General features: G+C 49.1%; 1 protein-coding gene across 1 annotated transcript; it reads left to right on the top strand.

The window, feature by feature from the left end:
* The first annotated feature begins 1,605 nt into the window (after positions 1-1,605).
* Positions 1,606-17,287, top strand: ATP8B3 (ATPase phospholipid transporting 8B3). The gene is made up of 27 exons (XM_088527333.1): positions 1,606-1,660; positions 2,232-2,323; positions 2,918-3,031; positions 4,055-4,153; positions 4,601-4,662; positions 4,947-5,019; positions 5,109-5,179; positions 5,577-5,659; positions 6,099-6,257; positions 6,452-6,540; positions 7,054-7,247; positions 7,617-7,825; positions 9,284-9,318; positions 9,979-10,135; positions 10,598-10,786; positions 11,234-11,346; positions 11,750-11,914; positions 12,247-12,358; positions 12,668-12,743; positions 12,964-13,105; positions 13,590-13,857; positions 14,121-14,344; positions 14,849-14,932; positions 15,182-15,421; positions 15,709-15,847; positions 16,248-16,378; positions 17,054-17,287. Exons 1-27 carry the CDS (start codon positions 1,606-1,608, stop codon positions 17,285-17,287), a joined length of 3,609 nt encoding a protein of 1,202 aa, XP_088383459.1.
* Positions 17,288-19,343: the final 2,056 nt, after the last annotated feature.

Genomic DNA, 19,343 nt, shown 5'->3' with positions numbered 1-19,343 from the left:
TGGTCATGGCTGTGGGTGCTGTGGATCTTGCCTCTGAGCTGTGGGTTGGCTTTGTGGCTTGACCTTGCACCTGCCTCGTCACTAGGGTCTTGGTGACTGTCTGTGGACTCCTAGGTCCCTCATATCAAAGTCACATTGAAAGGCAAGGAGCGATAGTAGACACTTCAGGGAAAGAATAGAAAAAGGAAGCGATCAAAGGACTGAGATAAAAAATGGCAGGAACAGACTTCTATGTGGGGTTATTTATTAATAAGGTAATTAATATGTTATACTTTACTGAGTCCTTTCATGCCAGGATCACAAAGCGCTTCATGAACATTAATTAATCTTCTCAATTCCATGTAACATGCTCTAGGTGACCCTGCGTGTGCAGGAAGGTTGGACTAGATGATCTCCAAAGGTCCCTTCCAACCTTAATGATTCTATGGTTCTCTAACATGCCTGCAGGGAAGGCCACTGAGCTTCTGAGCATAAGGGAAATCTTGTCGTTGACAGGGGTATTGCTCTCTGGGCATGATGGAGGCTTGGGTGTGATGGCAGGAAGGGGAGATTTCTCCTTCTTGGTGACGTCAGATGATTTCCTGTAACTTCTGGAGAGAGAGAAAAAGGTCTTTGGGTTGTTCTGGGTATCTGGAGCTGTGCTAAGGGGGGCTGAAAGATGGTCTGTGTCAGAGCTGTTGTGCAAATGGCCAGCATTGCCTCACCTGCGGGTCAGACTGCGCTCCAGCACCCGTGGGGACACCAGGAAGGCAGTTCCTCATCCGCATGACCCCAAGTGCATGTGCCCATGATAGGCTGGAGTAAACTTAAAGCATCCGTGGGCAGCAAATCTGCAGCTGACCGTCAGCCAATGTGCCAGAGTGAAGCAAGAGATTGTTCCAGCTCTTGGTCTCCTCAGGTTGGAAGTGAACAAGTTTCTGGAAGTTTGCTCAGACGCCGGGTGGGAAATCAGAGCGAAGGCCGGCGGAGCTTGAACGGAGGGTCGAGGCCGTGTCCCAGGAGCTGCGTGTATGGAAGCTGAGGTGAGCGCTCCGATGCTGTCATGCCTCAACCACTGAAGAGTTGCCTTACTCCTGCATAGATCCGAAGTCTTGTCACGGCTTCAGAGTAGATTTACTCCAACCAAGAATCAGTCCCTTTCCCCACCTTTTTTTTTTTTTTTTTCTTCAAAAATAGAAGTGTAAGAGGAAAGACAATAAGAGAAGGTAACGGTATGAATGGGACGGGGCCAGTTGGTGTGTACAGGCTAATATATACCAGGAAGGTCTTTGCAATCCAAGTGCAAGATTATGGTCCATAAGAAGAAGAAAATGTTAATATTGGGTCATACAAAAAGGAATGTCCTTTTTCAGGTGTTGGGTGTTCAGCCTGACATCCTCGCTTGTGTGACATTTAAATAGTTACTGAGGATTGTGTGTCAGTGTGGAGAGTACAGATTTGCCAGGGTCATAAAAAGATCTAAGTTTGTGCTCAGAAGAAAGGGTCCCTTCTACCTGAGGTCCTGCCCTGGCCTGATGAAGCTGCCGGTAGCACCATGTGGACACTTCTCAGTGCTGCAGATTACTTTGCTTCTCTTTCTTCCTAGATCTTGGTAGTGGTGCCAGGATGGCTGACCAGGAATCAGCCTCGGGCTGCCTGAATGGCAAGAAGGAGCCACAAGGTCAGTGTGCAATGAATGTTGCTGTTGGTTTTCCTTTCTTTCCTTATTTTTAGATGGTGTATGGGAAAGCTGAAAGTGAGATGAGGATGTGAGATGAGCAAGAAGAGATTTCAGGCTGAAATGGTCTGGAAGGATGAGCTATCAGCTGAGGAACATGACTAGGAGGTGCCGAACTTGGCCTTATCTACAATGTGATAGCAAAAATGAAATCGGGGAGGAACCACCAGCCTTAAATAATACTAAAGGCTGTGCCTGGGAGAATTGTTCACCAGGCCTGATTACACCCTTAGATCAACCCTTGGCCCCCATGATTAGCTTGAGGCTCAGAAGGAAATCATAGAGACGAGTTCGACATCTCTAGAAACTTCTAGCTTCCTACCTGTTTGGTCCACTTCATAACCCAGCTGTCCCCAGAGACCCTGCTCTGTCCTAGTTGTACCAGGATGAGACGAGCAGTGGATCACCATGAACCTGGTCATGAGGCCAGTCCATATGTCCCTGGAGGCCAGAGACTAATGGCAAGGGCCTGGCTAGTGAGAGCTGGGAGGTGACCACCCGCTTGCTTTTCCAGCGTTCACCTGGGAGGTGAGGGCAAATGACCGAAACTACCCCTTGCAGTTCAGGAAGAAATTTGCCTTCTGCCTGGCCAAGAAGAAGTACGCGGTGAGTCAGCTTGCGCCAACCCTGTGCCATTTCTCCAGTTGCCCACCCTGCCCCTGATAGGCAGAGCTCGTTTTGGGGAGTGACAAGACTGAGAACTCTGTAGATTCATCTGCAGTAGGATGGACAGTAACATAAATAACCCACTATGAGCAGGAAAGGTCATTCCCTGCTTTGTGAACCGGGTGCTCTCTGGAGCTCTGAAATGAGTAGAACTGAATGAAGACTGTTCTTTAGTCTTATGGTCAAATCAAAAGAAAGTTTGTTCAAAAAAATGTTTTTGATTGAACAAAACCTGTTTTTTTTTCCATTTTCTCAGTTAAATAATGAGCATCTAGCTGAGGATCAGTTAAAAATGAAACAAAATATTTTGTTTCTGAACTTCTAAAACATTTCTAAGTAGTATAACCCTTTGCTCTTATAAATCTTTATCTTATTATTTTGGTACAACTTTAAAAGAAAAATTTCTCTTATGCCATGATGAGTTGAAAAGGCCTCTTTTGAAAATGCTAGAATGTTTCGGCATTTTCAAAACGCATCCTTGATTTTTGTGTGGCTGAACTCTCACTTTGTGTTTGATCTGCTTTTCTTCTGTAGGACAATGCCATTAAAACAGCCAAGTACAACATCCTGACCTTCCTGCCACTAAACCTCTACGAGCAGTTGCACCGAATGGCCAATGTCTACTTCCTCTTTGTCATTCTCTTACAGGTGAGATTGACCCCAAGATAACAGCAAATGTGTGAGAGAGGCTTCTTTCCAGCAAAGGAAGCTCATCTAGTGTTCAGAGCAGGGCCTTTCAGATAGGACACCCGGTTTCCCTCTCCATCTTCTAGAGAACCACTGTGTGCTCCTTCACAGGTTACTTCTCTTTGGCTTTCTATCTATCTGATTTGTTACAGCTCCCAAACTCGCGACAATATCCACTGGGTCATCTGATTCACCACGAGAAACAATTCTTCCATGTGAAGAACAAAAAAATAGTCTCTCTGCCTCGCAAGGAAATCAGCTGCAGAGGTTGAGGCTAAGTCATGCACCCTTTAGCCTTCCAGGAATTTGTGGTATGACTTTGATGTGCAGCTGAGGAGTTAGGAGCACTGTTCCCTGGGAAAGCCAGGAGACCGTAGACCTTAAAGCACGGAGGTGAACTAGACACTGAAGAAATATTGTTAGAGATACAAAGTTTTATGGTTGCTCTGAGGGTTTGCAGAACAGCAGTAACCTTGTGAATTGAAATTATCCCCTGCGGTTATTGAGTTCACATGTGAAATGCTCTTATTTGGGTATGTCTGGTTTCTTTACTACAGCTGAAGTTAATTCTCTGTTGACTGTCATAAACTCAAACGGTGTCAAAGATACTGTTTTTCGGTAGTGTTTGCCACCCTTCAAAAACCCTTTGTGAGGGGTTTAACCAAAGTTTAGTTTGGTTATTTAAATGATTGTGTTTGACATAAACTAAGCTTATAGAGGCCACTCCTAAACAGAAATCCTTGCCTCCAAGTTCAGGGATTCACACTTAGTTCTTTGCAAAGAGACAGAAACTTAGTAGAGCAGTTCTATGTAAACCCGACAGTTGATGTATTCTAGTGGGGTCCAGCCAGGCTAGGGCAGTGGCCTAGAAGGAGGGCTAGGAGTGAGGGATTTTGTTTCTCATGATGTGCAGAAAGTTGTATCCAGTCCCTTGCTCATCATGACGTTTTTAAAATTCTCTTGCTATCTCATTTCCTTTTCCAGACCTTTCCTGAAATCGCCACCCTGCCCTGGTACAGCCTGTTGCTCCCTCTGAGCATCCTTCTTGCCATCCGGGGCTTACGGGATCTTATTGATGACATTGTGAGTATGGGCTGGACTTAAACATTGTGAGTGCTGAATATGGATGCTGAGGGTGAAGGTTAATATGTGGAGAAACTTGGTACAGAGCCTCTGACTGAACTGAAAAGCTGGAAGATGCTTCTTGTGCTTGAAGTACCATCAACTCTACTATGTCCAAAGCATTTTATATTTTCCCTTTGAAAGAATGTAGCAGACAGGCCCCTTTGGAGACTGGAGCTCCATCATGCCGTCCTCTTTAGTATCCTGACTAGTGGATGTACTCCCAGTTTGGTGCCCAGAAATACTTTGGGAGAATTCTGACTGTTCATCAGAAAGCATATTCAGGTTGCTTCAAAATGCAGATCTTGCCCCGGGCTGAGGACTCCAGAGAGATTATGGCACTAAGAGAACCAGGAAGTCTGGCATGTCCATCCATTTCATATGGCATCTCTTTTGTCCTCCGTACAGGGCCGTCACAAAAGTGACAGGAAGATCAACAACAGGCCATGTGAAATCCTGTCTGGAGAGAGGTGAGGATTTGGCAAGCTGTATCCATGTTTTCCTGACTCCCTTGTGAAGAAGTGTGGAATGATGGATCTTGTCTGAAGCGCTGAGCAACCTTGAGCATAGTTCTTGTGAGAAGGGTTTTGGTGCGACTATCCCTGACTCTGTGAACTTGCATCTCCTCCCCAGATCTATTGCAGAATCTATTGAGGTGATGGTGGTCCAGAGAATAGATACAGTGTTTGCTCTGCCAGGGTCCATGTTCCCACTGCTCTGTGAGTATGACTCATACTGGCTCCCAATTCTGCAGGTTCCGTTGGCAGAAGTGGAGTGACATCCGTGTTGGGGACATTGTCCGTCTGCGCAAGGGAAACTTGGTCCCGGTAAGTCAGACCCTGGGTGTACTCTGAGGATGGCCAGGAAGCCTTGGCAAGAGGAGACTCACTGAGGTCTTCTCCCCTTATCTTCCAAGGCTGACATGCTCTTGCTGTGCAGCTCGGAGCCCAGCAGCCTGTGCTACGTGGAGACTGCAGACATTGATGGGTGAGGAGAGAAACAGACATGGGTTATTGCCATGGAGAGGGGAGTGGAAACATCACAGCCAGTGGCCAAAATCTCTTGGAGACCCAACCAGCATTGGGGCTGTCCGTCAGACGTGCTGGCAAATCTATCAGCCAAAAGAAGGATAATATCTGTCCACCCTTCCTGCCTCCATCTGTAGGATTTATTTAATGATAAGGTCTCAGGGTTTTCTCTCTGTATGAATACTCGATGCCTGATGAGATCTCTATCTTGTTTTCCATTGCCAAGTGTTACTGTCTTTTGATCACATGGTAATTAGTGGCACTATCCATTCCGTGGGTCTGATAGAGTTACAGTTCTGTCACCTCATGGAGTGGTTTTGATTGTTATTCCTCCTCTTGACCTTTCTTGTTTGCAGGGAAACGAACCTGAAGTTCAGGCAGGCCCTTCTGGTCACCCACCAGGAGCTAGTGAGCGAGGAGAGCATGGCTGCATTTGATGGTGAGTCTCCCAGATGAGCAAGGATGCAGCCTTCTTCCCTGGGATCAAGGCAGTTCAGCCCTGGTGTTTGAAGTCTCTGTACTTATGACCTTGCTCTGTCCTCGTGCGTGAAGTGCTCTTGCTCCAACAGGACGTCACTTGGTCCTGCCTGCAGGGTCAGGTTCATGCTGAAGGTTCTGTCTGGGGGCCCTTCCCCAGCTATGTGCCTCTCTGATGGCTCCCTCAGGGTTGCAGGCATTCCCCCTGCCTTTGCTCCTGTCTTTCCTGATAGGATCTAGCACTTCCTCTTGGGTTGTCTGAGAGGTTTCATCCCAGGGGCTCCAGGAGTTGAACTTATGTCGTGAGAAGCTCTTCTCATCCTTCCCTCTGGAGACATGTGGGAAAGAAGAGGAACCTCCTGGTTTCCCAAAAGCTAAAGCCTGTATCCTCTCTGCCCAAGGGAAAGTGATCTGCGAGGAGCCCAACAGCCGGATGCACAGCTTCACCGGCACGCTGGAGTGGAGGGGCGAGACCTACTCGTTGGACTGTGAAAGGCTCTTGCTGAGAGGCTGCAAGATACGCAACACTGACATTTGCTATGGCTTGGTTATCTATGCAGGTAGGTGCCCAGGCTCTGCTCTGCCTCTGGGCCAAGATCTGGGTGTTTCCTTCCTTCCCTGATCAAGAGATGTGGTCCAAAGTCTTTAGAGGTGAGGAGTAGTGGTTGTGCAGGAAACAGCATCACTTTGCTGCAAGTCAGGCTTTATGGGGCTGCGAACTTGCATATTCACTTCTAAAAACTTTATTTTTCAGGATTTGATTCCAAAATTATGAGGAATTGTGGAAAGATTAAGCGGAAGAAAACCAAGTTGGACCACATGATGGACCGACTAGTGATCATAGTGAGTATGGTGCAAGCACACCCCAGCCAAGTCCTACATCCTTCTGAAATTGCTCCACGTTCTCTCTCAAAATGCTGGATTTTGTTTTGTTTAGAACCTGAAATATTCTCTTTAAAATAACCCAGTTTTAGTGTGTTGTGAATAACTACCAAGTAATTTTCCTAGGAACAGGCATTTGATGGGTCTAGTACAGACTATTCTGTGGTTATGTTCCTCAAACTCAAGAGCCCAGGACCTCGTCAGCCCTGAATCCTGGGCCATACAGTGGTCTGATTGCAAAGCCTGTCTCAAAACCAGGGGCTTGGAGTATCCTGAATCCCAGGGCAGGCTGTTTTGTGGCACTATAACATTGTTGACTTCAGAGCTTGCCAAGCAGGGGATACCTTGGCTGTCTAGGACTTAGAGGGTTAAAGCGTCTGCCACACTCTGCTGAATGTTCAAGAGCCTGGTCCTAGGAAAGAATTTGGCGGATTCTGTATGACTTGGCTTTCTCATCCTGCTTTTTCCTCTCAGATCTTCCTGATGCTGTTGGTCACATCATTGTGTCTTGCCATTGCCTCCGGATTCTGGGCCAGGAGCTTCCAGCAGAAGCACAGCTACCTGTCCTTTCTCTATGAGCACACGACCCCTGTCAAGCAGGCCTTCTTCAACTTCTGGGGCTTCACAATTCTCCTGAGCATCATTATACCCATGTCCATGTATATAACGTAAGAAATACAGAGCTTGAAATAGTACAGAAGGAAGTGCTGCCATTGCTGGTCTTGGCCATCAGCTGGTACCTTGGTCTGCAGCTGTGCCAACATTAATAACATGCTCTGAGATCTTCTCAGGAGAAAAAAAAAGCCAGAAAAGTGATGTAAGGACATTTTCTGATATTGGGAATCAGGCTGGGAATGACAAATTGAAGGTAGTATTTCCCCACTGCACAGCAGCAGGGAGGGGAAGAGAAGGGCTCTCAGACTCAAGGTGGCAAGATCCCCTCAGCCCTTTCTTCCCATGACAGCTCCTCAGTCCCCTGGATGTACTCAGGGCATTCTCTTTTCCTGGTGTAATTTTTCTTCCATCTGGCTCTCTAGGTTTGAATTCATCTACCTAGTGAACAGCTGTTTCATCAACTGGGATTTGGAAATGTATTATGCTACCAAGGACATACCAGCCCAAGCCAGAAGCACCAGCCTCAATGATCAGCTTGGCCAGGTCGAATACATCTTTTCAGACAAGACTGGCACCTTGACACAAAACATTCTGAGTTTCAAGAAATGCTGCATCAATGGGACAATCTACGGTAACTTTTGCTGGAAGCCAGTTTGTAGGGGCTTGAGTGAGGTAGACCTGCATTTAGGACATGAGGCTAAGTGCAGGGCACTTGGGTTATTGCTACTTCTGGCTTGCTAAGAGGCTGGGGACATGTAGGCTATCTAGGTGACAAAGTGGTCATTAATCTGGTGCTTAGGCAGAAGATGTTGTGGGAATTCAGCTTGTTTTGTACATTTTGAGGATTTTTTTGTTTATTTGTTCCCTGAAGGGAGGGAAAAAAAAAAGAAGGAAAACTGAAGCTGAACAGACACGTTCCATTTCATTGAAAGGATCTTTAATTCATTTTTCTCTCCTCACAAGTTCAATGCAGAGCAGCAGAGCTGAGAGGGGAGGAAAGAGTGTACACATGCTTCCTTTTTAGCTTCTTTCTGGCCACCTGCAGCTCTTCTGAGATGTGTCAGAATGTGTTAGAAAACATTAAACTGCCTTTTCCCACGAGGCTACAGCCTCTCATCTTAAAGATGGACTATGGAGGAGGCCAAAAAATTACACCGTGCCCTTTGTTGTTTCTTCTTCATGGTGATGACAAGTAACGCTCTTGTTGTTTTTCCTGCTTGTATTTTACCCTTAGGAATATGAGAATTGAGAAGTCTTTCTTCCTGTCTTATACTCAGGTGCCTGACAAATGTCAGAAAAAAGAAGGAGCTTCGTGATCAACCTCTAGTCCTACCTGCTCTCTAAAGTTCACTAACTAAGCACTGAGACAGATCCCTAAAGCCAGTCAACACCACCATTTGTCAGGCACTTGAGTCTAAGGGACAGTGATAAAAGCAAACAAGGGGGGAAAAATCTAGGAAAGTTTTAGGGAAGACTTAAAACCAATTTCTTCCACTCTGATCTGTCATGGTGGTACCTGTTAGTCATGTCTGTGTTAGCAACATCATCATAATCCTGCCAATCTTCAGCCAGTTTTACAGTATCCCTCAAGAAGCAGATGAAAGTTTTTAACTTTGAAGGCGAGGAAATATAAAAGGTTCCTGAGCCAGTAAAATACTTGCCCTTCACAAAGAAACGAATAAATGGCCAAAACCCATTGACTTTCCCTCTACAAGGTGTCCTGAGCTGTGTCCTGGTAGCCAAGGTGTCCTGTTCTGTCTTTGCAACCATGAGGCAGAGCCTCAGCAAGGATCAAGATCCCCTCAAAACCCCGAGACAGTGGGGAGGAATGGTACTGTGTAGCTAACATGGAGATTATACTATTTAATTAAAGCCAACTTTTGAAAAAGTGAACAGTGATTTGGGGAAACCAGGTCAAACTTGGATGTCCTGATGGAGCTCATGAGGGACAAACCCTGAACATACACCCCTTTTCACATGTCTCCTTTTGGCCAGCAAAAGAAGCAGGTCCTTCTAAAAAACTTAGTCAAAGTTCCCTGCTAGTAATATGCCCTAACAACTCTGTTATTAATTATTTTTATTTTGGCAGGTATGGGCACAGGCCACGAGAACAGACAGCCATCGGTGCGTAATTTCCCTCACAGTCCCATGTAACACAGCATTGGAAGCTGGTTCTCACTGGTGATGAATCCATAAAAACTCTTGATTCTGATGGGAGCAGGCTCAGCCTTTTGCTCTGTAGCATGTCTGTCTTGCTCTTTGGGTACTTCCCTGTGAAAAAGAGCACACGATTCCTTGGGGTGGAGAGTTGAGTGTCTCTTAGCTGCAATACAAGAGAATACAAGGTTATAAAATACAAGAGAAATAAGGCTATAAAATATCACAGTTCTGATTTTTCCAGCCTTTTCATACTCACTGCCTTGACACAGGCAATGGAGAGCGAGTTTTATGGACCCTGGTCCTGATCTGCTTGTGCTGATGTGAATCAAGAGCAGGTCCACCAGCATGAGACCCTAAGGAAAGGGTGGCACACTCAGAACTGCAGAGATTTCAGTGGGTGCCAGATTAAGGGACTCAGCCAAACATGTGCACTGACCCCTGTGGTCTCGCACTCAGGATTTGACTCCGGGTTGCTTGGGGCAGCTCTGAAGCAGTCACAGCATGGGATCAACATGCGATCTAATTGCTCTCCTAGAGCCTAGCAAACTCCCCACTGCAGAGTTGTTCTAGCAGGCATCACGTTTGGTTTCTTGGGTGCCAGCAGCTTCTCTTCACCTTTTGCAGGGATCACAGTTGCCCTGGAGCCAGCGTGCAGAGAAGAAGATAGAGTTTCATGACCCTGAGCTGCTGCAAGCCGTCCAGCGGGACACGGACCCTGTGCTGAGGGAGTTCCTGAGGCTGCTGGCCCTCTGCCACACCGTCATGGTGGAGGAGAACGACCGTGAGTGGGCTCCAGTGCTGGCTCTGTGTTCCCACTGCTGTGCTCAGAGCAGGGGGAAGCTCCCTGGACAGCTCAGGGACCTGAGGCTCTTGTGGATTTTCCACTTGCCAGAAAAGCTCTAGTGGGAGAGCGTCTCTGCTAGGGAGAGTAGGTGGCATGAGAGCCCAAGGATGCACATGCCAGTGCCCTAGCAATAGCCTCCGGTCCTAATGTGTGCCTTTGGGTTTGTTTTAAAAGCATTTAGTTGGGGAAAACAATTAGTTGGGGAACAGAGGAGCACTTATCCTGCTCAGGGTGACGAGAAGAAAACTTGGGGACTGAGTTTCCACAGTCATCAGACTTTGGGGTCATCACAGGCAGCATTTGTGCTGGGCACAGGGAATCTTAGATGCATGAGAGGTGCTTGGCTGCAGTGAGAATCCCCTTGCCTGTCAGATCCCACACTTTGCTCCTTTTCTGCAGACCATCTGGTTTATCAGGCAGCCTCACCTGATGAAGAAGCACTAGTGTTGGCAGCCAGGAACTTGGGGTACATCTTTCTGGCTCGAACACAAGACACTATCACCATCAGCGAGCTGGGGGTGAAGAGGACATACCAAGTGCTGGCCATGCTGGACTTCAACAGTGATCGCAAGAGGATGTCCATCCTGGGTGAGCAGGATGGGGTGTCCCAGGGACCCCTTTCAGAACCATGGAGGGTCCCTCCTGATCTCAGTCCTACCAGAGATGGCACTGGGAGGGGTGCAGTTGATTGCTGCTGACATAAGGACTCCTACGAATTGTCCTGGTCATCTTCACGGTTCTGCCTGCCCTGGTATGGTAAAGACGGTCAGGAAGTGTTTGCCCCACAGAGAAGGGAAGATGTAAAGCAGGTTTCAGAGGAGCTATGTAAGGAACTGACCATTCATGAGGCCTGACCCATCTTCATGATGGTGTGTCACCTGGGAGATGCTGTAGAAGAGCATCAGGTGTCCTCTGCAGTGTCCCCCACTGTACCGGTGTGTTGACCTGCCTCCCCGAACTGCTAAACTGCTGCTGTGATGGCTATGGTTGGGAGGCTGATCTCAGTGTGCCTAAGTGTTGTCCTTCCCCTCCCAGTGCGAGATCCTGAGGGGACAATCCGGCTCTACACTAAGGGGGCTGACACGGTGATCCTGGAGAGGTTGCACAGGCGGGGACCCACCGAGACCATCACTGAGGTGGCGCTGGATGTGAGTCTCAGACCGGACTGGGGTGTGAAGGGCTGGTCTCCCTCCTACAGGCTTTGGGCTGGATGTCCTGCAACTGCTGCAGCTTCTTTCCCTCTGGCTTCTGGATTTCTGTCTGTCTTTCACCCTTCTGCTGTAGGAGCCTTATCTCCATGAGGGGTGGGGTTAAGAGGGTATCAAACCCATCCTTAGTCCTCTGCACTGAAGTTTGCATCTCAGGGCTGGTAATGGGTGGGATGATGTAGGGTGTAGGGTCACAGTCCAAAGGAGACCCTCAAGTCCTGAGGAGTTTCTGGTTCTGCCTCTGGGAGCATCATGGCTGCCTAGCATGATCCCATGTCCAGCATGAGATTTATCTTGGCCAAAAGGAAGGAGATGTGAAGGAATGGCTGTCTCATCTCCACAGCACTTTGCAGCAGAGACCTTGAGGACTTTATGTGTGGCCAGCAAGGTGGTGAGCGAAGCTGACTACAGCACGTGGAGCAGGAGGTACCATGAGGCCAGTGTTCTGCTGCAGGATCGTGCACAGGAGCTTGACAAACTCTATGAGGAGATGGAGCAGAACTTGCAGGTGGGATGATGATGGTGTCTGTGTAGGTTCCTGCTGGCCTCATGGAGGGCAGGAGTGTGGGTTCATTTCCCCAGGGTGGAGTAGGAAAGTGTCTGACACAACATCCACACACAGAGGGAGAAGTTGGGCTGCAATCGCCCCTAGGGATGATCTTGTGATCTAGCTGGTAGAGCTAGAGATCTATCAAATTATGCCCTGTGGGAACACCCACAGGAAGGTGCCAGAGTCTGCAGGGACACAGCATCCTTGTGTGGATGCAGGGGCAATTCCTCGTCCTATCTTACCCCTGGCATCCTGCCCTACGTGGTGACACTGACTTGCCCTCCTTGCAGCTGCTTGGGGCCACAGCCATTGAAGACAAGCTGCAAGATGGAGTCCCAGAGACCATCCAGCTGCTGAAACTGGGGAACATTAAAGTGTGGGTGCTGACAGGAGATAAACAAGGTCAGTGGAGGCAGCCCCAGGCCCCACCAGCACATTCTGGATTTTCTCTAGAAGGGGTCATAGAAAAGAGGAGACCCTGGGAGAGAGGGCACAGCAAAGAGACTCTGCTGGTACTTTCCGTGTATGATAATAGCACATCCTACAGATCATGTCACCAATGAGGAAACTGAAGCCATTTGCACAATGGCATAGAGCAGGAGCTTGAGGAAAACCCTCAGCTCCTGCTGTCCAGCCTAGGACTGTTCTTCCTGTCTCAGAGCAGGAGCAGGGGCAGCCTGGGCACTGGCCTCTGACACCTGCGTGTTGCAGAGACCGCCATGAACATTGGCTACGCGTGCAAGCTGCTCACGGACGACATGGAGATCCTGGAGGAGAAGGAGATAAGGTGAGAAACTGCCACCTGGGAGATTCAGGACAATCTCCCATTAGACAGGGAAGGAGGTTACTCCTGTTGAAGGAGACATCTGAGGGCCTATGAACAACCATGGGGTGCTGGTCCCAGTTCCCTGGTCCTGACTTTGAGGTGGCAGAAGCCATCAGTAGGTACATCATGCCCAGTGTCCCCAGCAGGCTTCCTTGGCTCTGACTATCTTTTCCCTGCACAGTGAAATCCTCGAGGCCTACTGGGTGAGCAACAATAACCTGAGCGGCACTGGGGATGCTCTGTGCAGTGGCCACCTCTTCCAGCAGTGCCCAGAGGCCTCACACCATAAGAAGAGAGCTCTCATCATCCATGGAGACTTCCTGGTAAGGCAACACTTTGCTGCTCCCCTCTCTGCTCGTTGTTTGTCTCTGAGATGGATGTGCTCTGGTGTTATCAGTTTGGATACTGGTGCTATGCTACAACCAACATCCCTTGGAGCAATCTGCCGTCACCTTTTTATAGCACCTACCAGATTTAAGAACATAATTGAGGAGTCAGGAGCCCCTGTGCTACAAAATCCCTGAAGATCTTTGGACAATACAGACCCTAAATATTATAATCCTCCTTCCTTGTCCAAGATTGCAGCATAAGTTCTTAGGAGTTAAAAACAGCCCCATCCCTTCTTGCAAGCCAGAGCCGTGTAACAACCCACTCTCGTTTTTCACGAGTCATAGAACCAGTCATAAAATCATTATGGTTGGAAAAGACCTTTAAGATCATCAAGCCCAACGACAAACCCACCACCACCAAGCCTATTAAGGCTAGCTATGGGGTGAATCGCTAACCAGAGATGTGCTCTCTCCTAAGGACAAGATCCTGCACACAGGAGAAGTGATGAAGAAGGGGACAGAGCGGATGGGGCAGGGGTCGGCTTGCTTCAAGGCCACAGGCTCGCTGGAGCAGGGCAGCCTGGTGCAGAAGGCATTTGTGGACTTGGCCACAAGCTGCCAGGCTGTCATCTGCTGCAGAGTGACCCCCAAGCAGAAGTCGCTCATTGTGCAGCTGGTGAAGAAGCACAAGAATGCCATCACACTGGCCATTGGGGATGGTGCCAATGATGTCAACATGATCAAAAGTGAGCCTTGGGGCAGGCGGTGGTGCCAGCACAGGTTTCTGGTGGGCAGGCTGTGCTATTAGCATCCCCAGCCATGCCCATCTGCATGGCTTGTTGCTCCCCAGGCCATGCCTCATTGCTTCTCTCCTTTGCCTATCACTCCTGGACTCACCCTCTGCCCATCTGCTTTGGGGCAGAGCCTCTCTGGTAGCAATGGGGAAGCCATTGTTAAGGGCTCTCTGAAATCCCCTCACCTTCTTCTCGTGTCCTCCCTTCATCCCCAGCTGCTGACATCGGGGTTGGCATCAGCGGGCTGGAGGGCATGCAGGCCGTGCAGTGCAGTGACTACGCGCTGGCTCAGTTCCGCTACCTCCAGCGCCTCCTGCTTGTGCACGGCCGCTGGGCCTATCTCCGCATCTGCAAGTTCCTCCGCTACTTCTTCTACAAGACCTTTGCTGGCCTCATGGCCCAGGTCTGGTTCGCTTTCCACAACGGATTCACAGCTCAGGTAAGGGCTTGGGGCAGGGGACATGATCGTGCCGCTCATCTCCTCCACATGCCACCACTGTGGCCTCTTCACAGCAGACCCCACACAGGTCTCAGCCTGGCACTGGTAGCACCATGTGGACATACGTCATTGCCCTGGTCTCCCTTACCCCTCCCCAGCAATGGGCCACCTGAGTTTTGGGACTGCTTGGCCGAGACTCAGCAGATTTTTTTGCATTTTTCTCCTGGTTCTTCCTGTAGTTAGTTGATAAAAACACCTTGGGGAGCCTTGGGGATGTCCTTGTAGGTACTGACAGCCCTTGCGAGCAGCAGCTCAGCCTCAGAGAGAGGCAGAGAAGGATCCCAGTTACATTAAGCTGGTTTCACAAATGATAAGATTTAACCCAGGGCGAAGACCATCAGTGTGACTTTGTCAGTTCAGTGTGGCTCCACAGCTCCCTGGATATCATCTCTGGGTCCTTCCAAAGCATTACTGAGCTCACAGCCACTTTCTTTTCCCTTTTAGCCTTTATATGAGGGCTGGTTCCTTGCATTCTATAACGTGTTCTACACCATCTACCCTGTGCTCTCCATGGGCCTTCTGGAGCAGGTATCGTTTCACCAGGAAGCTGGATACTTAGTGTGTATATTTAGTGTGGTCACTGCTCCCTGTGCCCATCTGTGTGGCACTCCATGCATTGCTGAGACACGATAGTAGGTGCTTGATGGATGCTTGAGGCTCAGATCCATCAGGTGGGTGGAGGTCAGACTTGGTGCTCACAGAGGGGATCTGAGGGGATGGTGCAGTGTCCCTGGTGTGGGTGGAAAGGTCAATGCTTAGTGTCCTCCCTCCTGGCAGGACGTAAGTGCCAAGAAGAGCCTGGAGTTCCCCGAACTTTACGTGATTGGGCAGCGAGACGAGCTCTTCAACTACCGTACTTTTGCTGTGACCCTCCTACACGGCGTTAGCACTTCCCTTGCCAGCTTCTACATTGCGCTCTGGGCCTTTGAGGACCGAGTTGGCAGTAACGTTGTCGGGGACTATGAGTCCTTTGCTGTCACTGTTGCCACATCAGCTTTTCTCTCAGTCATCATGGAGGTAAGCACGGGTACGGGTTACCCCACGCTGTCCCACGAGATAAGTCCTTGATGGCAGAGCCAAGGTGGCACTGAAGGTCGTAAGAAAGGGCAATGGATTAATGGCTCAGGGACCACATCTGGGCTTGACCATGGGCACTCTGACCTGATCGACAGCCAGCTTCATTGCCTGGTGATGTTCCACACTGGGACATGAACTTGGGGCTCCTTTGAAGAATGAGAGGTCAGGTGCAACTTGGTCCCCTCAGTCTTGACAGGGCTCTGTGTACTCTTCTGTTGCCTGCACAGATCATCATGGACACAAAGTTCTGGACTGTGCTGTCCTTCCTGATGGTTATGGCCAGTGTGCTGCTGTTCTGTGTCTTCTCCTTCCTGACCCAAAGCTTCAGTGCCTTCAGACTAGCCCCTGCTGTCTTCCGCTTTCCAGGTAAGATACCTCGGCGATCTCCGCAGACTTCCCCCTCCTTGAAACAAGGGAGACAAGGCTATTTTCAGTGCTAGGAGAATTTGTTTTCCGCCCTGTAGATCATATTTTCTTTTCAACCTTGACCAGATTCTGTCTCTTGGCCCAGTACAGCCTGGCTGATCCTTGCACCAGTCTTTGCCTTCTGTACAGGCCTGGGGACTTGGCTAGGGGACAGAGATGCCACATCTTGATCTTACTGGCTTAATCCTGATCTCAACTCCAACTTGGGTGCCATCTCCTGTTTTGCCTCCTCAACACCTTTGTGGGCCAGGGCCTACATCCTCACAGTTGTTCTTCCCCTCTCCTATTTGCTGGGCACCTTTTCCTGCTTGATATGACTTGATGACTCTTACATTGACAGATGCCAGCAAGAACGCCCTGACTGACCCATATGTTCTGCTCATTGTCCTGCTCTCCTTGGTGGTGAACACTGTCCCATCACTTGCCATCCGCTTCTACCGCACTGTCATGGGCAAAACCACCATTCAGCAGGTGAGGGCTGCTTGGGGGTTGTGAAGGGAAGGATCTACCTTCCTTTCATTGCTTGCCTCCTCATCACTGTCTGGGGACAGAGAGGATGTTTGCTCATGATGGGAATGTTGAGACTGCCCAAGCAAGTCACTACCTGAACACAGCAATAGGCCTTGACGCCTCTCTTTGTCGCAGCTCTGCAGGTCCCTGCTCTTGTGACACTGGCCCCAGGGGTTGACCTGATCCAGTTCCAGACAATTTGCTTTTGGTCACAAGAAGAAATTGTCCTCCCCTGGAGCTGGCAGTGAGGAGGCCCTGAGGTCTCATGCAGATACCTGTACAAAATGAGGAACTGGTCCTGTTCATCCCTCTCCAAGCAGTGGATCAGTGCAGGCACATGGGAGCTTTTGTTTCCCTGAGTTGCAGATGGTCTCATCAGTGAGATGAGCTCCTGATTTTAATCATACAAAGAGGTCCCAGATGAGATCAGGATTGAGACTCCCATCTCCAAGAACTTCCAAGAGCCCCAAGAAGGTTCCCCTGTTATAGATCACATCCCAGGGGCTCGGGCCATGGTGGAACTGGGATCCAAACTATGTCTTGGTGGAGGCTGCCCCTGCTCTCCCTGCTGCCCCTCCTTGGCAGGGCCTTGCCTGGAAGGTGGCTGCAGCCCCAATGTCCCCAATCTCTCTGCAGAAGACCCGCTTGAAGACAAAGCGGCAGCCGGAGCCCATGGTGGAGCTGCGCACCCACATCCGCTGTGGCTCCTTCCACCGCCGTTCCAGCTATGCCTTCTCCCACCACGAGGGCTATGCAGGTCTCATCACTCGGGGTGACAGCTTGCGTGTGAAGGGTGCCCAAAGCCCTATCTTGAGTGTCCTTCGCCAAGAAGCCCCTGCTTCATCCTCCCTCCTTGTGCCCTCTGCATAACTGGCCTGGTGGCTTCCAAATGAACCCCTGCTTTGGGGCAGGGAGTTGCTGTCCTTGGGCACCATGAGGCACAGGACTGTCTGGGCACCTACAGACACTTATTTTACCTTACTGGACTTTTTTGGACATATGGAGGAGCTCCTGGTCACCTGTCTCTTGAGAGAGCAACGCTTGTGCCAAACAGCGCAGCATCGCAGCCATAGGCACTGGAGAGATGGGTACTCCAGGCCCAGGGATGGCTGCTACCAGGCACTGAGCCAGAGGAATGTCCCAGCACCGGAGGACATGTCCCAGCAGCTGGGCTCGGAGAGACTCCAGCTCTTCAGACTGGTGCACAGAGCCTGTCGCCTTTACAGAAGCCAGTGGAAACTGGCTGCTCCAGGCCAGGGCAGCTTGAAGCTCTAAGATTGTTTCCTCCCTGACACTGGTCGCTCCCTCCATCCAAAAGGTCAATTTGGAGCAGATAACTAAGTGCCTGAGCTTGATTTTTTTTTTTAATTCTATTCTTAGTATGTGCGCACATGGGTCAGATCCAGCCACCCTCCCAGCCAGCATGCTGGGCTGGCTCCACCCCCAGCTTCCTCCTGCTGTCTTCCTTCATCAGTGTTTCTCATCCTGCTCTTCGCGTCCTTTGGCTGCTTTGCCACAGTGGATCTCCCAGGTCATCAGTCGTCCCCCCAGCTCACACCCATGAGCAGTGGGTGCTTCTTGGGAACGTGGCTTGGGAGCAGATCCACTTGCCAGAGGGGAAGAACCCTGCTTGGGCAAGGGGGTTTGGACCAGATGTTCTGCAAATGTCCCTTCTGACCTTAACCGTGCTGTGACAGAGAAAGGGAGAGAGAGGGGAGGTTATTTAATACACCTGGGTGCAGGTTTTGCACTCTTATCTGCTGCATCACATTTTATCAGCATCATTTTAAAATACTCCCTCTTTTCTGAAGTTGGTTCCTAAGTGCATTAAATGTCTTTCTGTCTTCTCCTAGGCCCTCAGTGAGCTGTTCTGTTGGGTTTTGTTGGCTTGCATGCAAGGCCCAGGTCAAGAGATAAAGAGATGGTGCTGCCCAAGCAGAAAGAGGGGTTAAGATAGTAAAATTTGTCTTGATTTGGGTTCTCTGGTCAAGACCTCAGTCCCTCTTCTAAAACTCCCCTCCTCCTTCCCAAGCAGTGCATAGGAGGACAGGTAAGAGATAGGAGACAGTTAACACCCATGTTTTGCTGCTGAGGGGCAATGAAACTTCAAAAACCTCCCCGGGCAGGTAGAAAAAATACCTATGAGCGCAAATTATTAAAGGCAATCACTATTTCAGAGCCCAACTTGTTTCGGCAGCTGTAATAAGCTTCCAAGCAAGGGTATTTTGCAGGTACCTCCGTAGCGCCACATGATGCTCCTAGGGTATATAAGATATATATAATGTCTGCCTGTACAATATGCATATCCCCAGGTTGATGGGGGCTGCTGTAAGTTAACTTGCAACCTCAGCTCTTTAAAGCAAGACTGATATTTTCCACAGAGGGGAAACCTAAAAGTCCTTCCTGCCTCCAGGGCAGTGCGAGGGGAGACCCCAGTGGGTGTGATTTGAGCGTGGGACACACACACTCCATGGTGAATGACTAGAAAATAATTTATTGAAGAAACAGAAAGCTGCAGAAACGTACAACACAGTCATGACCAGTAGAGGATGAACAAATAGAGGTTTTTTTTTCTTTCTTTTTTTAAAACCTGTTGACAGGCTGGAGTTAAATTTCCTGGTAACTTCCCCTGCGTGAGTCATTGCAAAGAACAAGGACCAAACTCCAGAGCACACAGCACAGTTTGGATAAAGTGCCTGACACATAAAGACTTTTAATTTTTTTTTCTTTTTTTTTTCTTTTTTAACCATTTGTAAATAGCTTAAACATAATTGCAAGACACAGAGGAGTAACAATTGCATTTCGCTGTAGAGCAAAACCTATCCCATGAGATTAGCAATGAAGCAGCAGCAAAAATAATTAAAAATAAAAAATAAATTTAATCAGAAAGCAAAAAAGTCATTTAAAATCTCAGATGTAGTCCTTG

Source organism: Tinamus guttatus, unplaced genomic scaffold (genome assembly GCF_059628265.1).
Source record: "Tinamus guttatus ecotype Peru unplaced genomic scaffold, ASM5962826v1 Tinamus_guttatus_pri_ptg000280l, whole genome shotgun sequence".
NCBI classification, from domain to species: Eukaryota; Metazoa; Chordata; class Aves; order Tinamiformes; family Tinamidae; genus Tinamus; species Tinamus guttatus.
The sequence above is the reverse complement of the archived record's forward strand: the minus strand, read 5'-3'. Positions and strand labels throughout refer to the sequence as shown.